Here is a 19,691-nt window from a genome sequence, read left to right on the forward strand (position 1 = left end):
GATTGCCTGGTGATTGGTGTGCACATTAAAATTCAAGAGGCACAGTCCCGGGTGATTCTGATGCACAGTTTGGTTTTGAAAACATTCTCCAATTTTTTACCTCAGGACTTCTCCACTCAGCCTGCACATTGGAAACACTTGGGGAGCTTTTACATACTGACTCCTAGGACCCACCCAGGACCGACACATTAGAATCTCTGCAGTTAAGATACTCTGCTATGTAGGAAGAACAAAGTGACTTTTGTCTTTGGGATGCTTCTCTTCATGTTTTACCTTTGAGGCTGCGTGTCAGAAATTGTATTAAAATAAACTCTCGGGGTGGGGGGGTGGGGCCTGGCTGGTTCAGTCGGTAGAGCATGTGACTTGATCTCAGGATTCTAAGTTCAAGCCCCACCCTGGGGCAGAAATTACTTAAAGGAAAAATAAAATCTTAAAAACAAAACCTCTTTGGCCTTGGGCTTTTCTATTATGAAAGAGACGAAGGTGACTTATTCATTCCTTTTTTCTTTTTTAACAAGAATTTTCCCGTTACAACGTGGGTACTGGGGGCCCTACCAAGAATAAAAGCCGGGGGTGGACTAGCCTGTCTACCCTATGGAAAGGAGGCAGTTGTTCTGTCCCTTAAGGCAAAAGAGGGCGGGGAATAGGTTACTATTGGTAAATTGCCCAGAGGCTGCTGAGAACCAATTATAAAGTACATTTTATATTCTATAGTAAGGGAGTAGTTCATCAGAAACCAGGGCAAAGGGGAGGAGTAAAAAGGAAACTTTTTACTGGTTGATGGGAGTAAACCTGATCACATGATATCCTCTGATGATAAAGATACTGTTCTTTTCCTCAAGTCCTTGGACCATTATATACTGTTTGTGTGTGTGCATCAGGAGTTGAAGGGATCGTTTTACACTTCATCGTCCTCGCTGTCCTGGGCTTCGTCTCTGTCTGTCTCAGTTTCCCTGCAGTCCTCGCCTCCCAGAGTTAGGAGGCTCAAATGAGTAAGCAAGAACCACCAGGACGGCATCGGCACCCGTAGAAAGAGATGAGGACCACCCAAAGGAGAATAAACAAAGGTTATTTATTTCCAACTTGCTATTGCAAGGGAGTCAGCCAGCATCCCTCGTAAACTGGCAGAGATTCCAAGACAGGGAAGACTTTATAGTGGAAAAAAAGGGAAGGCTTCAGGTATATGCTGATTGAAGCTGTTGGCATGGGGAAGCAGTAGGCAGCTAATTAGAAGCAGGGCCTCCTCTGTGATTGGTTAGGGAGCCTATCTGGATTTTTCTGGTTGGTTCTAAGTTGGAAGTGAGGTCGAATTAGGGAAGCTGGCAGTGATCAACCAAGTCCTGATGATTTGGGGGTGCTTGCTACAGAGGTGACAGTTTGGCTTCCTGGCCTAGGGGACTGCAGAGGCTGTGGGTCAGAATTCTATTGTCATGTATGGTCTGGCCATTGTCCATCGTATAGCAAGTGTCCCACATCCCTCCTGGTGGGGCTACGCTCACTATTTACAAAGCTGGTGAAGACATGGGACCTCTCCCAGGCGAGAGCTGGAGGAAGTGGTTGATATGCCGAGTCCCGGATTAGTTGGGCAGAAAAGGAAACTTCCCAGCTTTCTTCTCGGAGAGGATGAGGGTATCACTATCCCGGATACCATAGCTCCACAAAGACACCCCATCCTGCAGGACTTGGCCTTGGAACTCCAGCTGCTGCTGACTTGTGGGCAGCCCCTGCTTGTCTTCAATCTGCTGCTTCAGGCCCAGGATGAAGCTTTTGGGGTCAATGGTGTAGGCGTGGCTCCCACCATTGGGATGATTCACAAAGACCTGGATCTTGGGGGAGATGGTCTCCACCAGACAGATGCGCATGTTGGAGAAGACTCCGTAATGGGCCAAGGAGCACTGGCTATTGAGGGGCTGTCGCTTGCCACCAGGCTCCTGGAAGGACAGATGCTGTAGGCCCACACAGCCCCGGCTCTGCCAGATCTTCTCTTTAACTTTCTCTATGGGTTCATAAGGGTTCACCCTGAGGATCAGATCTGAGTAACCCCACTGTTCCACGGTCACTTGGATGTCTCGTGCCCGCTGGAAGGGAGAGAAGAGGGAGAGGGTTAATTCCACCCTCCTCTGACATGCAAAATTTCCCTTTACCCATCCTCGTGTTTCCAACAGCAGTAAACATTTGGGTTGTGCCAACCACCTTCCAGGCTCTGGGCTGGGCACCTGTCACACTCTTCTTCTTCTTTTTTTTTTTTTTCAACGTTTATTTATTTTTGGGACAGAGAGAGACAGAGCATGAACGGGGGAGGGGCAGAGAGAGAGGGAGACACAGAATCGGAAACAGGCTCCAGGCTCTGAGCCATCAGCCCAGAGCCTGACGCGGGGCTCGAACTCACGGACCGCGAGATCGTGACCTGGCTGAAGTCGGACGCTTAACCGATTGCGCCACCCAGGCGCCCCTGTCACACTCTTCTGAATGCATTTTATTGTCACAGCAGCCCTACGACCTTGGTTCCTATTATCCCATTGTACAGATGAGGAAATTGTGGTCGAGCGTGGTTAAATAACTTACTGACCATCACAAAGGTGGTGAGGAGCACCATGGGTATTTGACCCAAGGTCGGTCAGATTTCAAAGTCTGTTCTGAACCACCATCAGCGGCCACGCTCGAGGGCCTGGGAGTCCCTGGAGGCTGAAGAACACCACCTGGAAGGTGCTGGGGAGGGTTGGACACCAGCTGATCTTTTCAAGAAGGAACACAAGCCCGGAATCCCCAAGTCTTCTGATTTTACAAGATAAAAGTCTTTGCACAACGGTTTTTAGATTCAGGAAAAACCAAGAGGCATATACTTTTCAGTCTACCTGTGGGCCTCAGTTGGCTGGTGGGCCCCACAAAGACCTGGGTGCAAATTCTGGCTCTGCTGCCCCTTTGCAGTGTGATCTTGGTTAATTAACTGAACCTGCCTGAGCCTCAGTTTCTTCATCCATTGAGGGTAGGGGTTAAGTCTTATTTCTGCACTACTGTTGTTCCATTGCCCCTCCCCACAGCAACCCCAAATGCTGGCACAAGAGAGCTGTTAAACTGACTCGTCTGGGCTCAGCTCATGCAAAGAATGATCGAGAGCATGACTGATTCTCCAGGGGGTTGTGGGAAAGAGAAAGACAAGGAGAACACGAGTTTGTAAGGAAGGCTGAGGCTCAGAGGGTTGAAAAAATGTCCCCGAGTTCACAGAGCTGGTGGGTGCCCCAGCCAGGCTTCCAACTTCCTGACTCCATCGACACAGAAGTAAGTGTATGCTATGCAGTTACCCGCTTCCGAGCTTCAAGCCCTTGACAACCCCGAGAGGAGCCATTACCTTCACGGTCCACCTGGGGACTGGATTCTCCTTGTTGTCATAGCAACAGTTCTGTTTCAGGCACTGGGAGGCCCTCTGAGCGACGATGTCCCATCTGTACCCTTCTGCCACATTGTGGGTGGGGTCAACTGGATCCAGGATGACAGGCCTGCAACACAGGGAGAGGGTTCCCAGACTCTCTTCCGTCTGGAGGCCAGCAAGCCAGAAAGAATCCTGCTCAAGCGATCATCTGTTCCAACCACTGAGCACGTGCTGTGTCTGGAGCCCTGGGTGGGCTGTCAGGCCGAGAGGACCCAAGAACATTGGTGGAGAAGAAGCGAGTGGGGATGATTATATTTCCAAGAATTCCTTTTGGGGAGAGGTGCGTGCAAGGTGTTTGGGGGGGTGTGGAGTGTTGAGATGCCCCAAGGGCGTGGGTAGCAATAACAGGTACCCGCTTAAGCAGGTGGGCAGAGCTTTTGTTTTGCTGAGGCTCCATAGGTCAGTTGAAGGCTAGGGCTGCTGAAGTGCCTTGGATGATAGAAACACCACCACCACCACCCACTACTGATATTTATTGAGGCGCTGGGCCACACCCTGTGTGAATTCACCTATTTTAATCCTCCTAACAATTCTGAAAGGCAGCGACTATTGTTGCTGTTGTTGCTGTTGTCCCCATTTCACAGATGAGGGAACTGAGGCACAGACTTCTTTCTGTGAGTTCTCGCAGCCAGCAAATGGGTGTTCTCACCCATGGGCTCTGCCTCAGTAGAGCAGGGGTTAGGCTGCCACCAAACGTCTCTCTTCTGTATAAATGGTGAATGACTTTTTAAAGAAGATTGGCTTGAAGGAGGTCTAATCGCTTCCTTAAGTGGTGTGGCGTGGCCATACGTGTTGGATGCCAAGCCCATGATTAAGACCTGGCCCTTATACTCCAGGAGCTTTGGGCGTAGAAGGGAGCTGTGACTTTATCCGTGACAGAATGCAACATCCCTGCATCCCTGAAATAATCCTGCCTGAAAAAGGGGGAGGTGCCAGGCTGTCCTAGAGGGTGAGATCACCTGACCCAAAGTGACCCACCAGGTGACCTGACACATAGCGCCTGTGCCCAATGGGTAGACTAGTTCCCTCTGGGGATTGGACCAGGGATGGTGCAGGTTCTTCATCAAACGGAAGTAAGAGAGGAACAGGGCAGGTGTGGGGAGAGCAGCAGAGGTCATGGGAAGAAAGAGGGCGTGGGGACCACGAGAGAGACAGAGAAAGAGGGTGTCTGCAGGTTTGCCTTGGGTCCCAGTGGCTTTCTAACCTCACATTCCTGGGCATCCTTATAATAAAAATCCCCTTCTCATCAGGAGATTGGGGTTTTCTTCCTTGTAAAGAAATAAAAAGACCCAATACTCATATAAGGGAACGATAAATATTGCTTGCAGCTACCTAGAGCTAATGTAAAGACTTGTTTCAGCTGGATGTCCCCAGAAGTAGGTGCCAAGAGCAGGATCTGAGTGCTAGGGGTTTATTTGGAAGGACATGTGGGGAAGCACCACATGTGGGGAAGGATATGTGGGCCACTGGCGGTCACTTCCACTGCAGGGCCTCTGGGAAACAGTGTAGCACACGTGATCCAGACAGAGTCCTCCCATCTGAGACAGGAGGGAGCTGGGGTATTTATCCCCCAGCTTCCACCAGTCATTAGGGGAGGCTGAAAACCCTCAGGCAAAGAGACCCAAGTGCTGACGCTTCAGGTTGAGCCAGCTTTCACTGAAATGGTTGATGGCCCAGGGCTTGGGGGCGGGCGCTGGTGCTTTTCCTAGAGCTACATATGCTCCAACGGCGTGAGCTACAATAACGAACATTTCCCCGGCATCTGCCATAGACTGCACCCCGTAGGCCCCTCACACTCTGACCCTTACAACAGCCTGCACAGTGGGTGACAGTTTCTCCTGTTTTCCAGATGAGGAGCTGAGGCTCACAGAAGTGAGACAAAAAGGCAGGACTGGGATGACCAACCTGGGTCTCCGTGATTCTTTCCATTTTTCCATGCTGTCGCTAAAACGCACCGAAATGGGCTTTTGGAAGCCAGAGAGGAAAGCAGGGTGAGGTTCCTTGAGGGACAGGGAAACGCCCCTCAACCCCTCAGGGCCCCTGCGAGTTTGAAAGGTGGCCAACTTTTTTTTTTTTTTTTTTTAGTTTGGATACCATTAATTTATTATAAAAGAGAGACATGAAAATTATTTACACGATGAAAGATTTCGCAACTTCACTGGAACAGGCAGCTTCACTTCACGCCATTTCAATAATGATTTGTTTCAGTCTACATACTTTCCGTCTCTAAATAAGAGATAATCCGTCTCTAAATAAGAGATGCCACCATCTCTAAATAAGAGATAATCCTTGACGAGGCACCTGGGTGGCTCAGTGGGTTGAGCATCCCACTTCGGCTCAGGTCATGATCTCACGGTTCATGAGTTCAAGCCCCACATCCGGCTCTGTGCAGACAGCTCAGAGCCTGGAGCCAGCTTCGGATTCTGTGTCTCCCTCCCTCTCTGCCCCTCTCTCGCTCATGCTCTGTCTCTCTCTCGCTCTCTCCAAAATAAATGAACATTAAAAAAATTTTTTTAGGGGCGCCTGGGTGGCTCAGTTGGTTAAGCATCCGACTTCGCTCAGGTCATGATCTCACAGTTCGTGAGTTCGAGCCCCACGTCGGGCTCTGTGCTGACAGCTTGGAGCCTGGAGCCTGCTTCAGATTCTGTGTCTCCCTCTCTCTGCCCCTCACCCGCTCACACTCTGTCTCTCTCTGTCTCTCAAACATAAATAAATATTAAAAAAAATTTTTTAATGTTTTTTTTTTTTTTTTAAAGAAATAATCCTTGTCATCTAGAACTACTTTGGTGCCTCCATATTCTGGAAGAAGAACTTTATCTCCAACTTTCACATTGACTGGTTGAATCTCTCCATCCTTTCCTTTAGATCCCCATCCACCGGCCACCACTGTTGCTTGCAATCCTTCTCCTTGAGATTTTTCTGGAAGCACAATGCCTCCGTGGATTACAATTTCGGCGGGACCCCTTTCAACTAAAACTCGGTCCAAGAGGGGAAGAAAACTTTCTAAACGCCTGTTCTGCCATCACTCCGGCCGCCCCAGTTGGTACTCCGAAAGACGGCCACCTGGAGGTGTGCCCCGAGTCACTGTGAGATTCCGGTTCAGTTTTACTACTTGATAAAGCCCAGCCATTCAGTGCGACACCGCTTTTGCCTCCCTTCTCTCTCCGGTCTCCGTGGGATGTGGCGAGCAAGCAGGGGCCCAGTACCTGTCTCTTTTGAACTGTTTTCTGACAAAGCGCTTGATGAGTGGGTTCTGGAATGTGTAGTACTTGGTCCAGTAGATGCAGAGGAACTCATACTCCTGGAGCAGCTCCATCACAGTGGCAAAGCCCTCGTCCAGCCTGAAGCTCTCGTCCTCCTGGGCACCTACTTCCCAGGCGTAGATAGTCAGCAGCTCAAGGGCATAGACAGGGGGCAGCGCCGCCCTTGGGCACTTGGCTTTCACGTACTGTAGAGAGAGACCCGGGAGAGAGAGACCCCAAGACTGTGTGTCAGGATCCGCTCTGGACGGACCACAAACTGGAAAACCCAACTTCCTGTGTCAGCTCTGCCACCTACCGGCTGTGTGATCCTGGCCAGTCACTTTCCCTTTCGGGCCCTACATGATTTTCCTGGTTTTAGACTTAAGGGGCTTGCTCAGTTGGCCCAGTGGGTTTCAAAGTATGCTTTTTTTTAAGGTTTTATTTAAATAATTTTTAAAATATTTATTTTCAAAGACAGAGACAGAGACAGAGAGAGCAGGGGAGGGGCAGAGAGAGAGAGAAAGAGAAAGACACACACACACACACACACACACACACACACACACACATAGAATCCCAAGCAGGCTTTGTGCTGTCAGCCCTGAGCCTGATGTGGGGCTCGCGAACCCTGAGATCATGACCTGAGACTAAATCAAGTCACTTTAACGAACTGAGCCACCCAGGCGCCCCTTAAAAGATTTTATTTTTAAGCAATCTCTACACCCTACACATGGGGCTTGAACCCACAACCCCGAGATCAAGAGTTGCATCCCTCAAACTAGGCTTCACATAACCCCTGGTGTGGACTTACAGAGAGATGTCCCACGGAGTGAGGGGTGGGACTCTGCTACTAGATCCCAGCCTAAGCAGCTCAATTTCTATCTCTCTTAGTGTACTGGGCTTCTGAAAGTTTTCCTTCAAAGAAAAGTCTTCTTAGCTGATAGAAAAAAAAAAAGGGAGGAGTGGGAGGTATCTATAGAATTTGTCAATAGCTGAGATTCTGTGGGGAACGCAGAATGCTCTAGCAGGCATCTCTTTCTTCTCCATTGTATAGCGGTGATGCTGGTTGGAGGATGGGATTAGCATCCCCCTCAACTCCAGGGTAGGTCCTGACTGGACAGGGTCATCAGCATAAATCTATTCCCCTTGCTGAGTGATTGGTTCAAGAGAAGCTTGTGATGTGAGCTGGCAATGTGAGTGAAGCCCAGGGGGGTTGAAAGGACAGAAATCTTCTCCCATGTGTGGATGTGAGGGCAGAAATAGCTGTGGCCATTTTGCCATCCTGAGGTTAAATCAGCCTGAAATCTGAGTTGGGAGAGAGAGAGAGAGAGACAGAGACAGAGACAGAGACAGAAAGAGAGAACTTGAGGCAATTCTAGAGAAAACAGACCTGGAGAACCCCCCCCCCCCCAACAGTGCCTGAAACCCCATCCCCACTGTTACAGGTTTTCACACATGAGCTGATAATTCTCCTTGGTGTTTAAGTCAGTCTGAGTTGGTTTTTCTCTTACTTGCAAAAGAAAGCATCTTAACTTAAGCATCTTAAAGAAAAGCATCTTTTCTTAAAAAGAAAGCATACCAGTCACTTCTTGTCTAAACAATTTTTCTAGTATTCAGTTAGAAAATGAAAATTCTGTCAAACATCCAGCTATTTGGTTCGTGGATGTGAAATTGACATCTTGCCCTGTGGCCACTAACACCCCATAGTCAAAGGGGGAAAAAAAACCCTACTTCGACCTTGAAACAAACAAAAACAGGTCGTCTAAAGGATAACAACTTTATTCTCAACTTTTAGAAGCATTTTTCATTGAATTAAAATTTATTTACAAATTAATGAATTTGTTTTCATAACATTTTTTGAATTCACACTTAAGAATTCAAACTCATAGCAATACAATTTATTTTCTCCAGTATTAGGGAGATTTTACTAGTGGGATTCTTTTTTTAAAAGCTTATTTATTTATTTATTTTGAGAGAGAGAGAGCTGGGGAGGGGCAGAGAAAGAGGGAGAGGGAGAATCCCAAGCAGGCTCCACATTGACAGAGCAGAGCTGGACGTGGGGCTCAAGCCCATGGACCGAGAGATCATGGCCTGAGCTGGAGTCTGATGCTTAATCACCTGATCCATCCAGGTGCCCCTACTAGTGGGATTCTTAAAATTTAGATGATAAATATAATGCAGAATGCCTGTAATCGTAAGATGTAAGCCTTAGGGAACATGAGCCCCTTCATTCTCTTAGGAGCTTCAACAGACTATTTAATGGTACAAAGAAAAACAACAAAACAAAACAAAACAAAACAACCCAGAAGAAAACATCTGTGTTCCCTTCCAGGGCTGATCTTCAGAGATACTTTGCTTTCTCCATGTTCAGAATGTTTCTGACTCTTGCAATGGAGCCGTCTGAGATATGTCATGACCTTTCTAGATATGATAAATGTGAGAACATTGCCATTTTTCCATGACCAGACAAACTCTAAACCTAGTCTTGATAATTGTTGTTTCTTTAAACACCTATTATAGGGGCGCCTGGGTGGCGCAGTCGGTTAAGCGTCCGACTTCAGCCAGGTCACTATCTCGCGGTCTGTGAGTTCGAGCCCCGCGTCGGGCTCTGGGCTGATGGCTCGGAGCCTGGAGCCTGTTTCCGATTCTGTGTCTCCCTCTCTCTCTGCCCCTCCCCTGTTCATGCTCTGTCTCTCTCTGTCCCAAAAATAAATAAACATTGGAAAAAAAAATTAAAAAAAAAAAAAATAAATAAACACCTATTATATTTTCCACTGGCTTAAGCCTTTTCTTCTGCAGTCTGATTCCCTGGCAAACTAGCCTGCAAGTTCTTATTTAATAAGTGACTTTTGTCTGTTAGTTTCTTTTTGCAGCAGGAGGTCTGTCTCACTGAGATTGTCCAGGAGGATTGATTTCCCAAACGACCTGAACTGTGTTGCCTGAGAAATGTACCCCATGGGCTTTGACATTTGGACACGCCCCTTTTCCAGCTCCCAGGGTGGACCTTGTGTGGCAACAGCTTTACCCTTGCTGATGTTTCTTTCCACCTTCCCCAATCCGACTGTTTGTACGTCTGATCCTAATTAAGTCTGATTCTTGGCCAAATCCGATTCTGGTTCGTGTTCTTACTTATTTGTACAGGGCCGTTTATGTCCCTTTTGGTGACAATGACCTGTGCATCTAGTTTTATGGTTTGACCATTTGGTCTCTATGGGGAGACAGATGATAGGACTTTATTCTCTGCTGGGTGGCAGTTGTTGGGACTTTGCTTGTATTTTGCGTCTTTCTCTGTTTCTCTTTTGGTCTGTTTTTTTTCTTGAGGATTCTGGGATCTCCCAGGAGGCTCACTGTTGTTGTCTTACGGGTTTTTAAATTACTCAAAAAGTTGTCTGCATGTGTGAATATGTGTGCATGTGTGTGCACATGTATACGTGACTCGTGGAAAACAGCCCTATGACATGAGGAGCTGACTGATGGCTGGATTTCACCCTGTGTTTATTTTTGACCATAATTAAAGTAGTAAAACCAAAAGTGGTAGTTCTTTTTGTTTTTGTATATAAAAGAAGAAAACATTTTACAAAAGAATGATCTGATTACAATATAATCTATCGGTAGGTAGATTTCTTTCTTCCCACTCGGAGATTGGAAATTTATGGAGCATAATTGGGAATAAATTCATATTCCCAAAAGGGGACTGAGGCAGAAGTTCACCAGATTCTTTTATTCCAGAAGCGGATGACTTCATAAAAGCAGATTGCTTAACCAAAGATCAACAAAATGAGAATTAATTACCCAGATTAATGTTCTATTTTTGATGGATATGTGACGAAAAAAAAAAAAAAAAAGACCCATTCTTTCTTCTTAATCTAATTTTTTTCCTCAATCTATGGCTATACTTGGGCAAGCTAAGTTTAAACGTTCTTTAAATGACATATTATTCCAACACCTCAGGATAAAAAATGCCTATAAAAATTCCTACCATCGATTATAATCTAACAAATCCTCAGAAAAACAAAGATAATGATGCTGTGAAAGCATAGCATATATAAATTGGCCCTGTTTACAAAACTATTCAGAATGATGGTTAAACATTTACAGAGTGATTTTATTAACTTCTTTTTCTTTATTTATTTATTTGTTTATTTTTTATTTTTTTTTTTAATTTTTTTTTCAACGTTTATTTATTTTTGGGACAGAGAGAGACAGAGCATGAACGGGGGAGGGTCAGATAGAGAGAGGGAGACACAGAATTGGAAACAGGCTCCAGGCTCTGAGCCATCAGCCCAGAGCCTGACGCGGGGCTCGAACTCACGGACCGTGAGATCGTGACCTGGCTGAAGTCGGACGCTTAACCGACTGCGCCACCCAGGTGCCCCATTAACTTCTTTTTCATGAATACGTAGCATTTACATAAGTTCAATACAAATTTATCCTTCTTCCTACGAGGATAGGTTTAGATAAGGCAATGTGTCAATTAACCGATAACCAATAATAAATCAAGTTTATAAATAAAATTGTTTTCATGCAAGAAATCTCATTTCATTAGGTGTGAAAATTCCACTATTAAGAATCAAAGACAGGGGTGCCTGGGTGGCTCAGGTAGTTGAGCGCCCAACTCTTGATTTTGGCTCAGGTCATGATCCCAGGTCATGGGATCGAGCCCCACATTAGGCTCTGTGCTGGGCATGGAGCCTGCTTAAGATTCTCTCTCTCTCTCTCTCTCTCTCTCTCTCTCTCTCAGCCCCCTCCCCACCTCTCTCTCTCTCACACAAATAAATAAAATTAAATTAAAATTAAGAAAAAGAATCAAGGACAGGGGCACCTGGGTCGCTTGGTCACTTAAGTGTTTGACTCTTGATTTTCAGCTCAGGTCATGATCTCATGGTGGTGAGATCCAGCCCACGTTGGGCTCTGTGCTGGGCATGCAGCCTGCTTAAGATGCTCTCTCTCTCCCCTCTCTCTCTCTCTCTGCCCCCTCTCCCTCAAAAGAATCAAGGACAAAATAAAACAGACCAGAAAGACAGATAATGTATGATTCCATTTAAATGAGGGACCCAGAGAATAGGCCAATTCACAGAGACAGAAAGTCGAATGGTGGTTGCCAATGCCTGGGGAGGAGGAGGATCGGGAGTTACTGTTTACTGGGTGCAGAGTTTCTGCCTGTGAGGATGAAAATGATCTGGGAACAGACAGTGGTGAGGTTTACACAGCATTGTCAATGTAATTAATGTTGCTGAACTGTATACTTAAAATGGCAAAAAAACAAAAAAACAAAAAAACCCAAATGAACAAAAAACCTTGTGTGAAAAGCACAACTAAAACACTGGGAAAAGTCCCATCTTGTTCCCAGAACTGTCCTGAACTAAATACTTCCAAATATAAGAAACAAACGTCATTTTGTCCGTAAAAGAAAAACAAAACAAAACAAAACAAAAACAACAACAAAAAAAGCAAGAATAACCCCCTCCTCTTCACACATGGAAATGATGCTTATAAAATCCCTGCCAGAAACTGATCTGATACTGTTGTAAGGATGATAGAAGCCCAGCATTATATAGATGGCAAAAATAACACTTTGGGGATAGGCTACGAGCACGAACACACTTAGACGTCTCCAAGATCGGTGATAACCTTACAGTCAATTTGAAAGATGAAACCCCCGAGGAGCTAAGTTGCGTGCTCCCTGGTTTCCGACCCCCTGGTTGATGGACTGAAAAGAAGAATGAAATACTTCTGAGCCATGAAAGCACATGACAACTCCTGGGACTTTACAAAGCCTCCAAACAAACAAACAAACAAACAAACTTCAATCTTTTAACCACAATGAGACTCTAGTTGTGTTTACCAAATGACATGAGCTCTTTATGTCCTTCTATACTGACCAACACATCTTGCAACACTCAGCTAAACAAAACTAGTTGAACCAAAGATATCATCAAATCAGTAACACTGAACCAAAAAACTGTTTTAAGAAACCACACGTGATCAAATCCCTGTTTTAAGGGAGAAGGCTTGAACAAAAACAGAAGGGAGGATTGTAGAAGTAAAGCTGATATGTTGTCCCGTGGATATTACAAAAAAAATGTGTATATCATATGCAGGAAGAAAACATTCAGCGCTCAAGCAAACAGACAAAGCAAGCAAATGAATCATTCTTTTGGGTTCAAATTCTTCAAGTCCACAAAACCTTGCATCATTTCCTGTAAGTAATTGACTCACCAACAAAACCAATTTTATTCTTGGCTTTGGCGATGCTGGTGTGTGAAGATACATCACAACCTTGGTTGACGTGATCATCATGTAAGAAAATGGCTATTTTTCCACCAAGTAACTGCAAACTTCCTAACCTTGGAAAGTTTTTAAGTTCTTAATGTTTATTTATTTTTGAGAGAGACAGACACACACACACACACACACACACACACACACACACACAGTGTGAGCGGGCGAGAGACAGAGAGAGAGAGGGAGATACAGAATCTGAAACAGGCTCCAGGCTCTGAGCTGTCAGTACAGAGCCCGACCCGGGCCTCGAACCCACGAACTGTGAGATCATGTCCTGAGCCAAACTCGGATGCTCAACCAACTGAGCCACCCAGGAGCCCCTTGATTTAAAAAAAAATACTTTTTTCTTAAAAAAAAAACAACAACTTCCTTTTTAAAAATGAACAAATCTTTCTAAAATATGACTTTCTGACCATTTATTTATTTATTAAAATTTTTTTCCCTTACCATTTTTTAAAATAAGAAAGCAGCTCCCCCCCACCCTGCCCTTTTCCATTTTTGAGTTTGTTTCTGAATTTTCCTTTTGTAATTTTAGAAGACTTGTTCATTTGGATATTTTGGAATATCCTTGGTACCTTGCAAACTATCACGTGTGAAATCTAAAAAGTAGCTATTAGTGGATATATTTAGTCAATAGTGGTTGTGATAGGAACCCGACCGTTTGTGGGGGGAAATTGGTGTGGGTGCAATTAAACAAAACTTTCCTCTGGTTAGTCCTTAACCAGCTGAGATTAATTAATGTCTAGAGAACTCAGTGAAGTTGACATTAGCCAACATAGACCATAACTGGGGTGTTACAAACATTTGTTTACTGAAATACTGTGTGTTCCTTATTTTCCTCCTTCCTTCTCTGTTCCTCTTTCTCCTCCTCCTTTCCCACCTTTCTCCACTGTTTCACTTTACAGTTTAAAAGATTAGCAGTTTCTTCCCCCTCCCCCAGTTTCCTGGAATGACAAATCACCCCCCCCCGCCCCCCCCCCCCCCGCTGCTTCTGCCAGCGACCCCTTCTGCCCCCATCCTGGCAGCCCCCTCACCTGCAGGTACCAGTGTTTTACCAGCCGCAGGAGGCTTTTCAGCTTGGTTGGCCGATGTTTCACAAAGTTCCTCTGCAGCTCGCTGAAGGATGGGGAGAAATTTCCAGGGTAACCGTGGGCTTCGATCAGACTCACATAGACCTCAGGATGTGGCTGAGAGTTGGAAACAGAAGGCCCTGAGTGGGAGGAGACAGAGGTAGAGAGTGGGGATTTAGGAAGCCCCAGGTTGATAAGAGGTCTATGGAGCTAGCCTGCTCATGCATTGGGGTGTCTCTCCAGGGAAACCTGAGACCTCACAGTCTAAGGGAATCAAGATTTGCCTTGCTTGTTTGTACTTCTGGAGAACCAAAAGTGGGCTTTCCATTCCTCGGGTCTCAGAAGACTGTGGTCTTCTCTCCACATCCCAATACCCCAGGTTTCCTTAATGTCTGCTTTGAATTTCTTTCTCGGGGATTTATTCCAAACTCCTGACCCCAGAAGCAGAGAACCAGTTCCAGATAAGAAAGCTGGGCTCCTCAAGCAGTGTGCTGCTGAACGCTGTGCTTTCGTGGCATGCATCACTAATGCATCTGGGCACTCTCTTTCTTGCTCATGTAAGATCCCACTTCTGACACCTTCTCTACAAAGCGACTCCTGGCAACCACTCTAGTTAACAGGAGCTGGCACAAGAGGAAACATGATCATCTGAGGTTGTAGCTGATACTGTTTACTTCAAACATCGAGGACTCTTTGCCTGAGGACAAACCAGAAGTGCTGGGGAGTTAATGGTCCTGGGAAGCAGCCGTCAGCCAAGGGTGACTGCGAAGTTGGGGAATAAACGCCAACATCCCACTTGGGATTCAGTTGAGGGGTACTGTACATGGTGACTTAGAGTTCTCCAGGAGCACAAAGCCCTGTGGTTCATAATGGTGACCTTACGATGCTTCTTTCCTCCCCTGTCCCTCTCCCATACTTCCCTATCAGCATCTCCTGGGACTGCTTGTCCTCAAACCCTTGTCTCAGGGTCTGCTTCTGGAAAAGCACAAACACTACACCTGTGATAATTGCTACAGAAGCACCCCAGATTATGCTTCTAACACACTCCCCTCTGTGGGTCTCGTCTCCTCTTGCAATCATATATTTATCCACATGATTATTTGGTAAGCGTTTCCCGAGTTGGGTGACACAGTGGCCCAAGTTGGGCCAGTCCTGGGCCCTGTGGTCGCTGAGCCCCCAGCTCAGAACATGGGTCGAATGGATGAATGCAGGTGTCTGCATGTGGTCATGAACGGGAGGTGAGGGAATTTGGGTCTCCCGGGGAGGGCAAGTGTGTGAATCAGATCAGCTTCCCCTCCCCTTACCCAGGGCCCTGTAGGCAGGCACGACGGTGACAGTGACGAGCTCTGCGGTCTTCCTGGTCTGGATGGTAAAGACGAGGGCGTCGGGGACTCCTTGGACTATTTCCACGTTCTCGAGCCCAAGGGCCAGTAGGTCCCGGCAACACCACAGCTTTTTCCACATCAGACTCAGAACGGCTTGGTGGTACCTGGCCTCCTCCTGGAAGCTGTGGAAACAGCTCAGGAACACCACCAGTTCCACCTCCGAGGTTCTCCTGAGCACCGTGCCGTTCCCAAAGGAGCCTACCTGCGGAACACAGAGCCCCGTCACCCTGAGCCACTGCCCCTGCCAGGCAGTCCCTGAGGCTCCTTATAGGAATTATCCCACGTAATGTCCACCGCAGCCCAGAGGTACGGGTGGGGGGTACCGCCATCCCCCTCTTTCCAGGTGAGAAAACTGGACTTTCAAGAGACTAAGCCACTCACCCAGTGCACAGAAGGGTCTGGGTCTGAACCCAGGCAGCCGGACCCCAGAGCCCACACTTCTTATTAATGACAACGCATTGCTTCTGAGACGGGGTATTCTCAACCTGCGGAGTGACGCCTCCTCCAAGAAACCTAGTGGCGCCCTCTGTACAGCGCATTCTGAGCCTCCTGGGTGTCTGAGTAATTTCATGACAGTAAAAAGCGGGGCGCAGGACTGCCTGGTGGATAAGAACCGTAGGGCAGCCTGCGGGATGGGGCAGCCTGACTTTGACCCCGATTCTTGCCCTTGTTTCTCAGCTGTGTGATCATCGTGAACCCTCGTTTCTCATCTGTGAAATGAGAAGAGTAATGGCACTTGAGTCACTGGGAGGAGTGGATGATACATAAGGCGTGGCAAGGGCTTACCACGTGCCCGGAATGCAGGAGGTCAGCAATATATTTCTCATGCTCTTCTTTGTCTAGTGGACTGAGATCATCCCTTCTCTGCCTGGGTTTCTGTTTCCCCATCTGGATGGAAGGGGCCTGAGCTGGACAAGTTGGAAGTGGTCTATTCGATGTTCTGAGAGTCTAGACCTGCTCTCCCGCCCCTCCTGCCTCTGTTATACAAAGCCCCACAACGCTCCAGCCTCAGGTTGGGCGGTAGATTTGCTAGTGATGCCCCAGACCTCAAGTTGGCTACCGCTTCTGGGGGGCGGAGTCACCAAGGGTTGATTATAATCCAGCTGTCATGGGGTGAACACTCACTATATCACTGAAGGCCCTTTACACATACAGTATCTTTTAATCCTAACACCCGTCGATTGAGGTGGGTACAGGTATGATTGTCCCCAGTGCACAGATAAGAAAACTGAGGCAGTGAGGATGAATCAACTTGCCTTGGACTCAGAGCCAGGAGTCATAGTCAGTCAGATAAAGGGGCAGAAGACAAGGGTGGTTCTTCTCCCTTTCTTTCCTGCGACCCAAGTCTCTGAGGAAGGCCCTGGTTCTGAGGAGAAGACTGCCATCTTTTCTTGCCCGCCCTTTTGCATTCTCTTCCTTCACTGAGACCCAGCATTTCTGCCCCATTTGGCAGGGCTGGGGATGGAACCCTGTGTGTGAATGAAGGGCTCATCCCCCTGAAAGCTATAGGCTTCCTGCCGTTTTCAGTGGTAAGACCCAGGCAGAGAAGAAAGAATATTCTAGAATCATCTTCATGACTTGCTTCAGCCCGAATCTGTTTAAACCCAACTTGTTCAAGGACAAGCCCAGTAAGTCAGGTTTTTGGGAGTGGGTGGTGGGGGGGGGCGTGGGAAGAGGGTTTAGAGTCTGAATAAAGCAATATCTCTCATTGACCATTGCTTTTGGGCCATCTCTTTTATTTTGTGGTTTCAGGGAGGAGGCAAGGGCTATAGTCTTCAGGCAGAGTTTGAGGGCTGGGTAAATACCACTTCCTGCCATCAAAACTCATCCTCTTTGTAGCATCCTATAGTCTCCGGACCTCCCCATTTCATCTACTCCATTCTCTGGATTGTTAGAGGTGGGGTAGGCTGGGAGGCTCTGCCTGACTCAGAGCAAGAATTTATAACAACGCTTTTGTTTTTGAGCATGTACCAGGTGCTAATTTTTTTTTTAAGGTTTGTTTATTTTTGAGAGACAGGGCATGAGTGGGGGAGGGGCAGAGAGAGGGGGAGACCCAGAATCCGAAGCAGGCTCCAGGCTCTGAGCTGTCAGTACGGAACCCAATGCGGGGCTCGAACCCATGAACCATAAGATCATGGCCTGAGCTGAAGTCGGATGCTTAACCGACTGAGCCACCCAGGCGCCCCCAGGTGCTAATCTTTTAGCTTTTAGCTTTTGCTGGACAAGGAGGAAATGGTGATGAGGAGACAGAAGCTTGAGAGAGAAGAGGAGTTAAGATCACGCAGCTGGTAAAGAAAACATGCCAAGAGTCAAACCCTTGTCTGTGGAAATCATACGGCCTCAGGCTCTAGGCGCTAGGGGTGGGTGTAAGGAAGGGCTAGGGACCTGAGATTTCTAAATCCTTCCCTGAGGTGGCTGCTCCTGGAGACAGAACTAGACCACTGGGCTGGAAGTCAGGTGCCCTAATTCTAGTCTTGCTTTTGCCACTAGCTCTCTGGGTGAACTTGGGACATCTATCACCCTCTCTGTGCTTCAGTTTCCTTCATTTTTTTTTTCTTTTTTTTTTTTAAATTTTTTTTTCAACGTTTATTTATTTTTGGGACAGAGAGAGACAGAGCATGAACGGGGGAGGGGCAGAGAGAGAGGGAGACAGAATGGGAAACAGGCTCCAGGCTCTGAGCCATCAGCCCAGAGCCTGACGCGGGGCTCGAACTCACGGACCGCGAGATCGTGACCTGGCTGAAGTCGGACGCTTAACCGACTGCGCCACCCAGGCGCCCCCTCCTTCATTTTTAAACAAAGGTGTGGCTGAGACTGTCTGATTCTCCAGGGCCTTTCTCGCTTTGACCTTCTTGAATTTTGACTCTAGCCAGGTCAAGAAGCAGCTGAAGGAAGGGCTTGGGGGGAAATCTCAGTGAGGGCAGCCTGGAGCCCCGGCTGTGGAATCAGATAGATCCTGGTTCAAATCCCGGCCCCACCACTACACCACTAGCTGTGTGACCTTGGGTAAGTCACCTCGCCTCTCTGAGCTTCCGTTAAAGAAAACTTCTTTTTTTTTTTTTTTAAGGTTATTTTCTTTCTTTTGAAGGCTTCATTTAATTTTTTTTTTTTTAATTTACATCCAAATTAGTTAGCATATAGTGCAACAATGATTTCAGGAGTAGATTCCTTAGTGCCCTTTACCCATTTAGCCCATCCTCCCCTCCCACACCCCCCCCCCCCAGTAACCCTCAGTCTGTTCTCCATACTTATGAGTCGCTTCTGTTTTGTCCCCCTCACTGGTTTTACATTATTTTTGTTTCCCTTCCCTTCTGTTCCTCCAAGAAAACGTTTTTCATCCAAAACTTAAAACGCAGAAAAATAGAAAGAGAACACAACGAGCACTCATAGATCCAGCCAGTGAGATTCAACAGGTTTACACTTCTCGCCACATTTGCATCATCAAAAACGCTTTAAAGCAGATTACAGATACTTTTCCCCTGAACACTTTAGGGAGCACATTTCCTCCCATAACCGCCAAACTGTTAACACCTAATAAAGTCAACAATGGCTGCCTTAGATTACCTAATAACCAGGCTGTATTAAAATGTCCTTAGTTGTCCCCACACTGTTATTTTCCAGATGGTCTACTTCACACCTGGATCCAATCAGAGACCTCGCATTGCATTTGGTCACTAGGAACCTTAAGCCTCCATTGTGCTCATCTGTAAAATGGGCCAAGGACAGTGCATACCTCACAGGGCGCATGGATTAGAGACAGGGTATGTTAAGGGTTTGGGCTAGTGAACTACAATCACTAGTTTCCTTATCAGGCTTGTTCGGCTCAAGGCAGACAGTACGTACGTACGTACTGCAGCGTGCACGCAGCTAGCTGGGGTGTCCTGACGTGTCAGCAGCGCGGGCTGAGGATAACGAGGCAAGACGTCCCCAAGCATCCTCTGACGCGAGGACCCTCATGCTGCCTTTGCCGGGCCCTGGCCTGTGGATGGGAGCGACCAGTCTCACCTTGACCACCTTCAGCACCCGTGCTTCCTGGTCCAGCCCATGCTCCTCCTCAAAGCGCTCTTCCCTCAGGAATTTTTGCACCGTCCGCACGGCCTCCAGGACCTCTTCTTTCCAGTCCCGGCTGGGCTGCAGCCACTGAGTCACGAAGGAGTCCAGCCGGGAGGCAGGGGTGTCATAGAGCTCTGGGGTCCGCGCCATCTCTGAATGAAGAGAGTACCACTGGGGCACAGATTTATAGCCAGGCACCTACCCAGCTCCCTGCACACACCCACTT

At 47.2% G+C, this 19,691-nt stretch overlaps 1 protein-coding gene and 1 long non-coding RNA gene across 2 annotated transcripts; both read right to left on the bottom strand.

The window, feature by feature from the left end:
- Window positions 1-1,053: 1,053 nt before the first annotated feature.
- OASL (2'-5'-oligoadenylate synthetase like) lies at window positions 1,054-19,640 on the bottom strand. Its single transcript, XM_045458210.1, has 6 exons — window positions 19,418-19,640; window positions 15,332-15,614; window positions 13,992-14,167; window positions 6,637-6,878; window positions 3,350-3,497; window positions 1,054-2,078 (listed from the first exon to the last, which is right to left on the bottom strand). Exons 1-6 carry the CDS (start codon window positions 19,613-19,615, stop codon window positions 1,578-1,580), a joined length of 1,548 nt encoding a protein of 515 aa, XP_045314166.1. The 5' UTR covers window positions 19,616-19,640; the 3' UTR covers window positions 1,054-1,577.
- Window positions 8,436-10,864, bottom strand: LOC123588022. Its single transcript, XR_006707655.1, has 2 exons — window positions 9,432-10,864; window positions 8,436-9,183 (listed from the first exon to the last, which is right to left on the bottom strand). It is a non-coding gene; the product is annotated as an uncharacterized LOC123588022 (long non-coding RNA).
- Window positions 19,641-19,691: the final 51 nt, after the last annotated feature.

The sequence above is a fragment of the Leopardus geoffroyi genome, chromosome D3 (genome assembly GCF_018350155.1).
Source record: "Leopardus geoffroyi isolate Oge1 chromosome D3, O.geoffroyi_Oge1_pat1.0, whole genome shotgun sequence".
Lineage (NCBI taxonomy): Eukaryota > Metazoa > Chordata > Mammalia > Carnivora > Felidae > Leopardus > Leopardus geoffroyi.

Excerpts from the sequence above, each read along its gene's own strand:
- OASL (XM_045458210.1), bottom strand. The coding sequence starts at position 19,615 with ATGGCGCGGACCCCAGAGCTCTATGACACCCCTGCCTCCCGGCTGGAC. Across the intron at positions 15,615-19,417 it reads GGGTGCTGAAGGTGGTCAAG|GTAGGCTCCTTTGGGAACGG; the intron begins GTGAGACTGGTC and ends TGTGTTCCGCAG. Across the intron at positions 6,879-13,991 it reads TAAAACACTGGTACCTGCAG|TACGTGAAAGCCAAGTGCCC; the intron begins GTGAGGGGGCTG and ends CTCTCTCTACAG.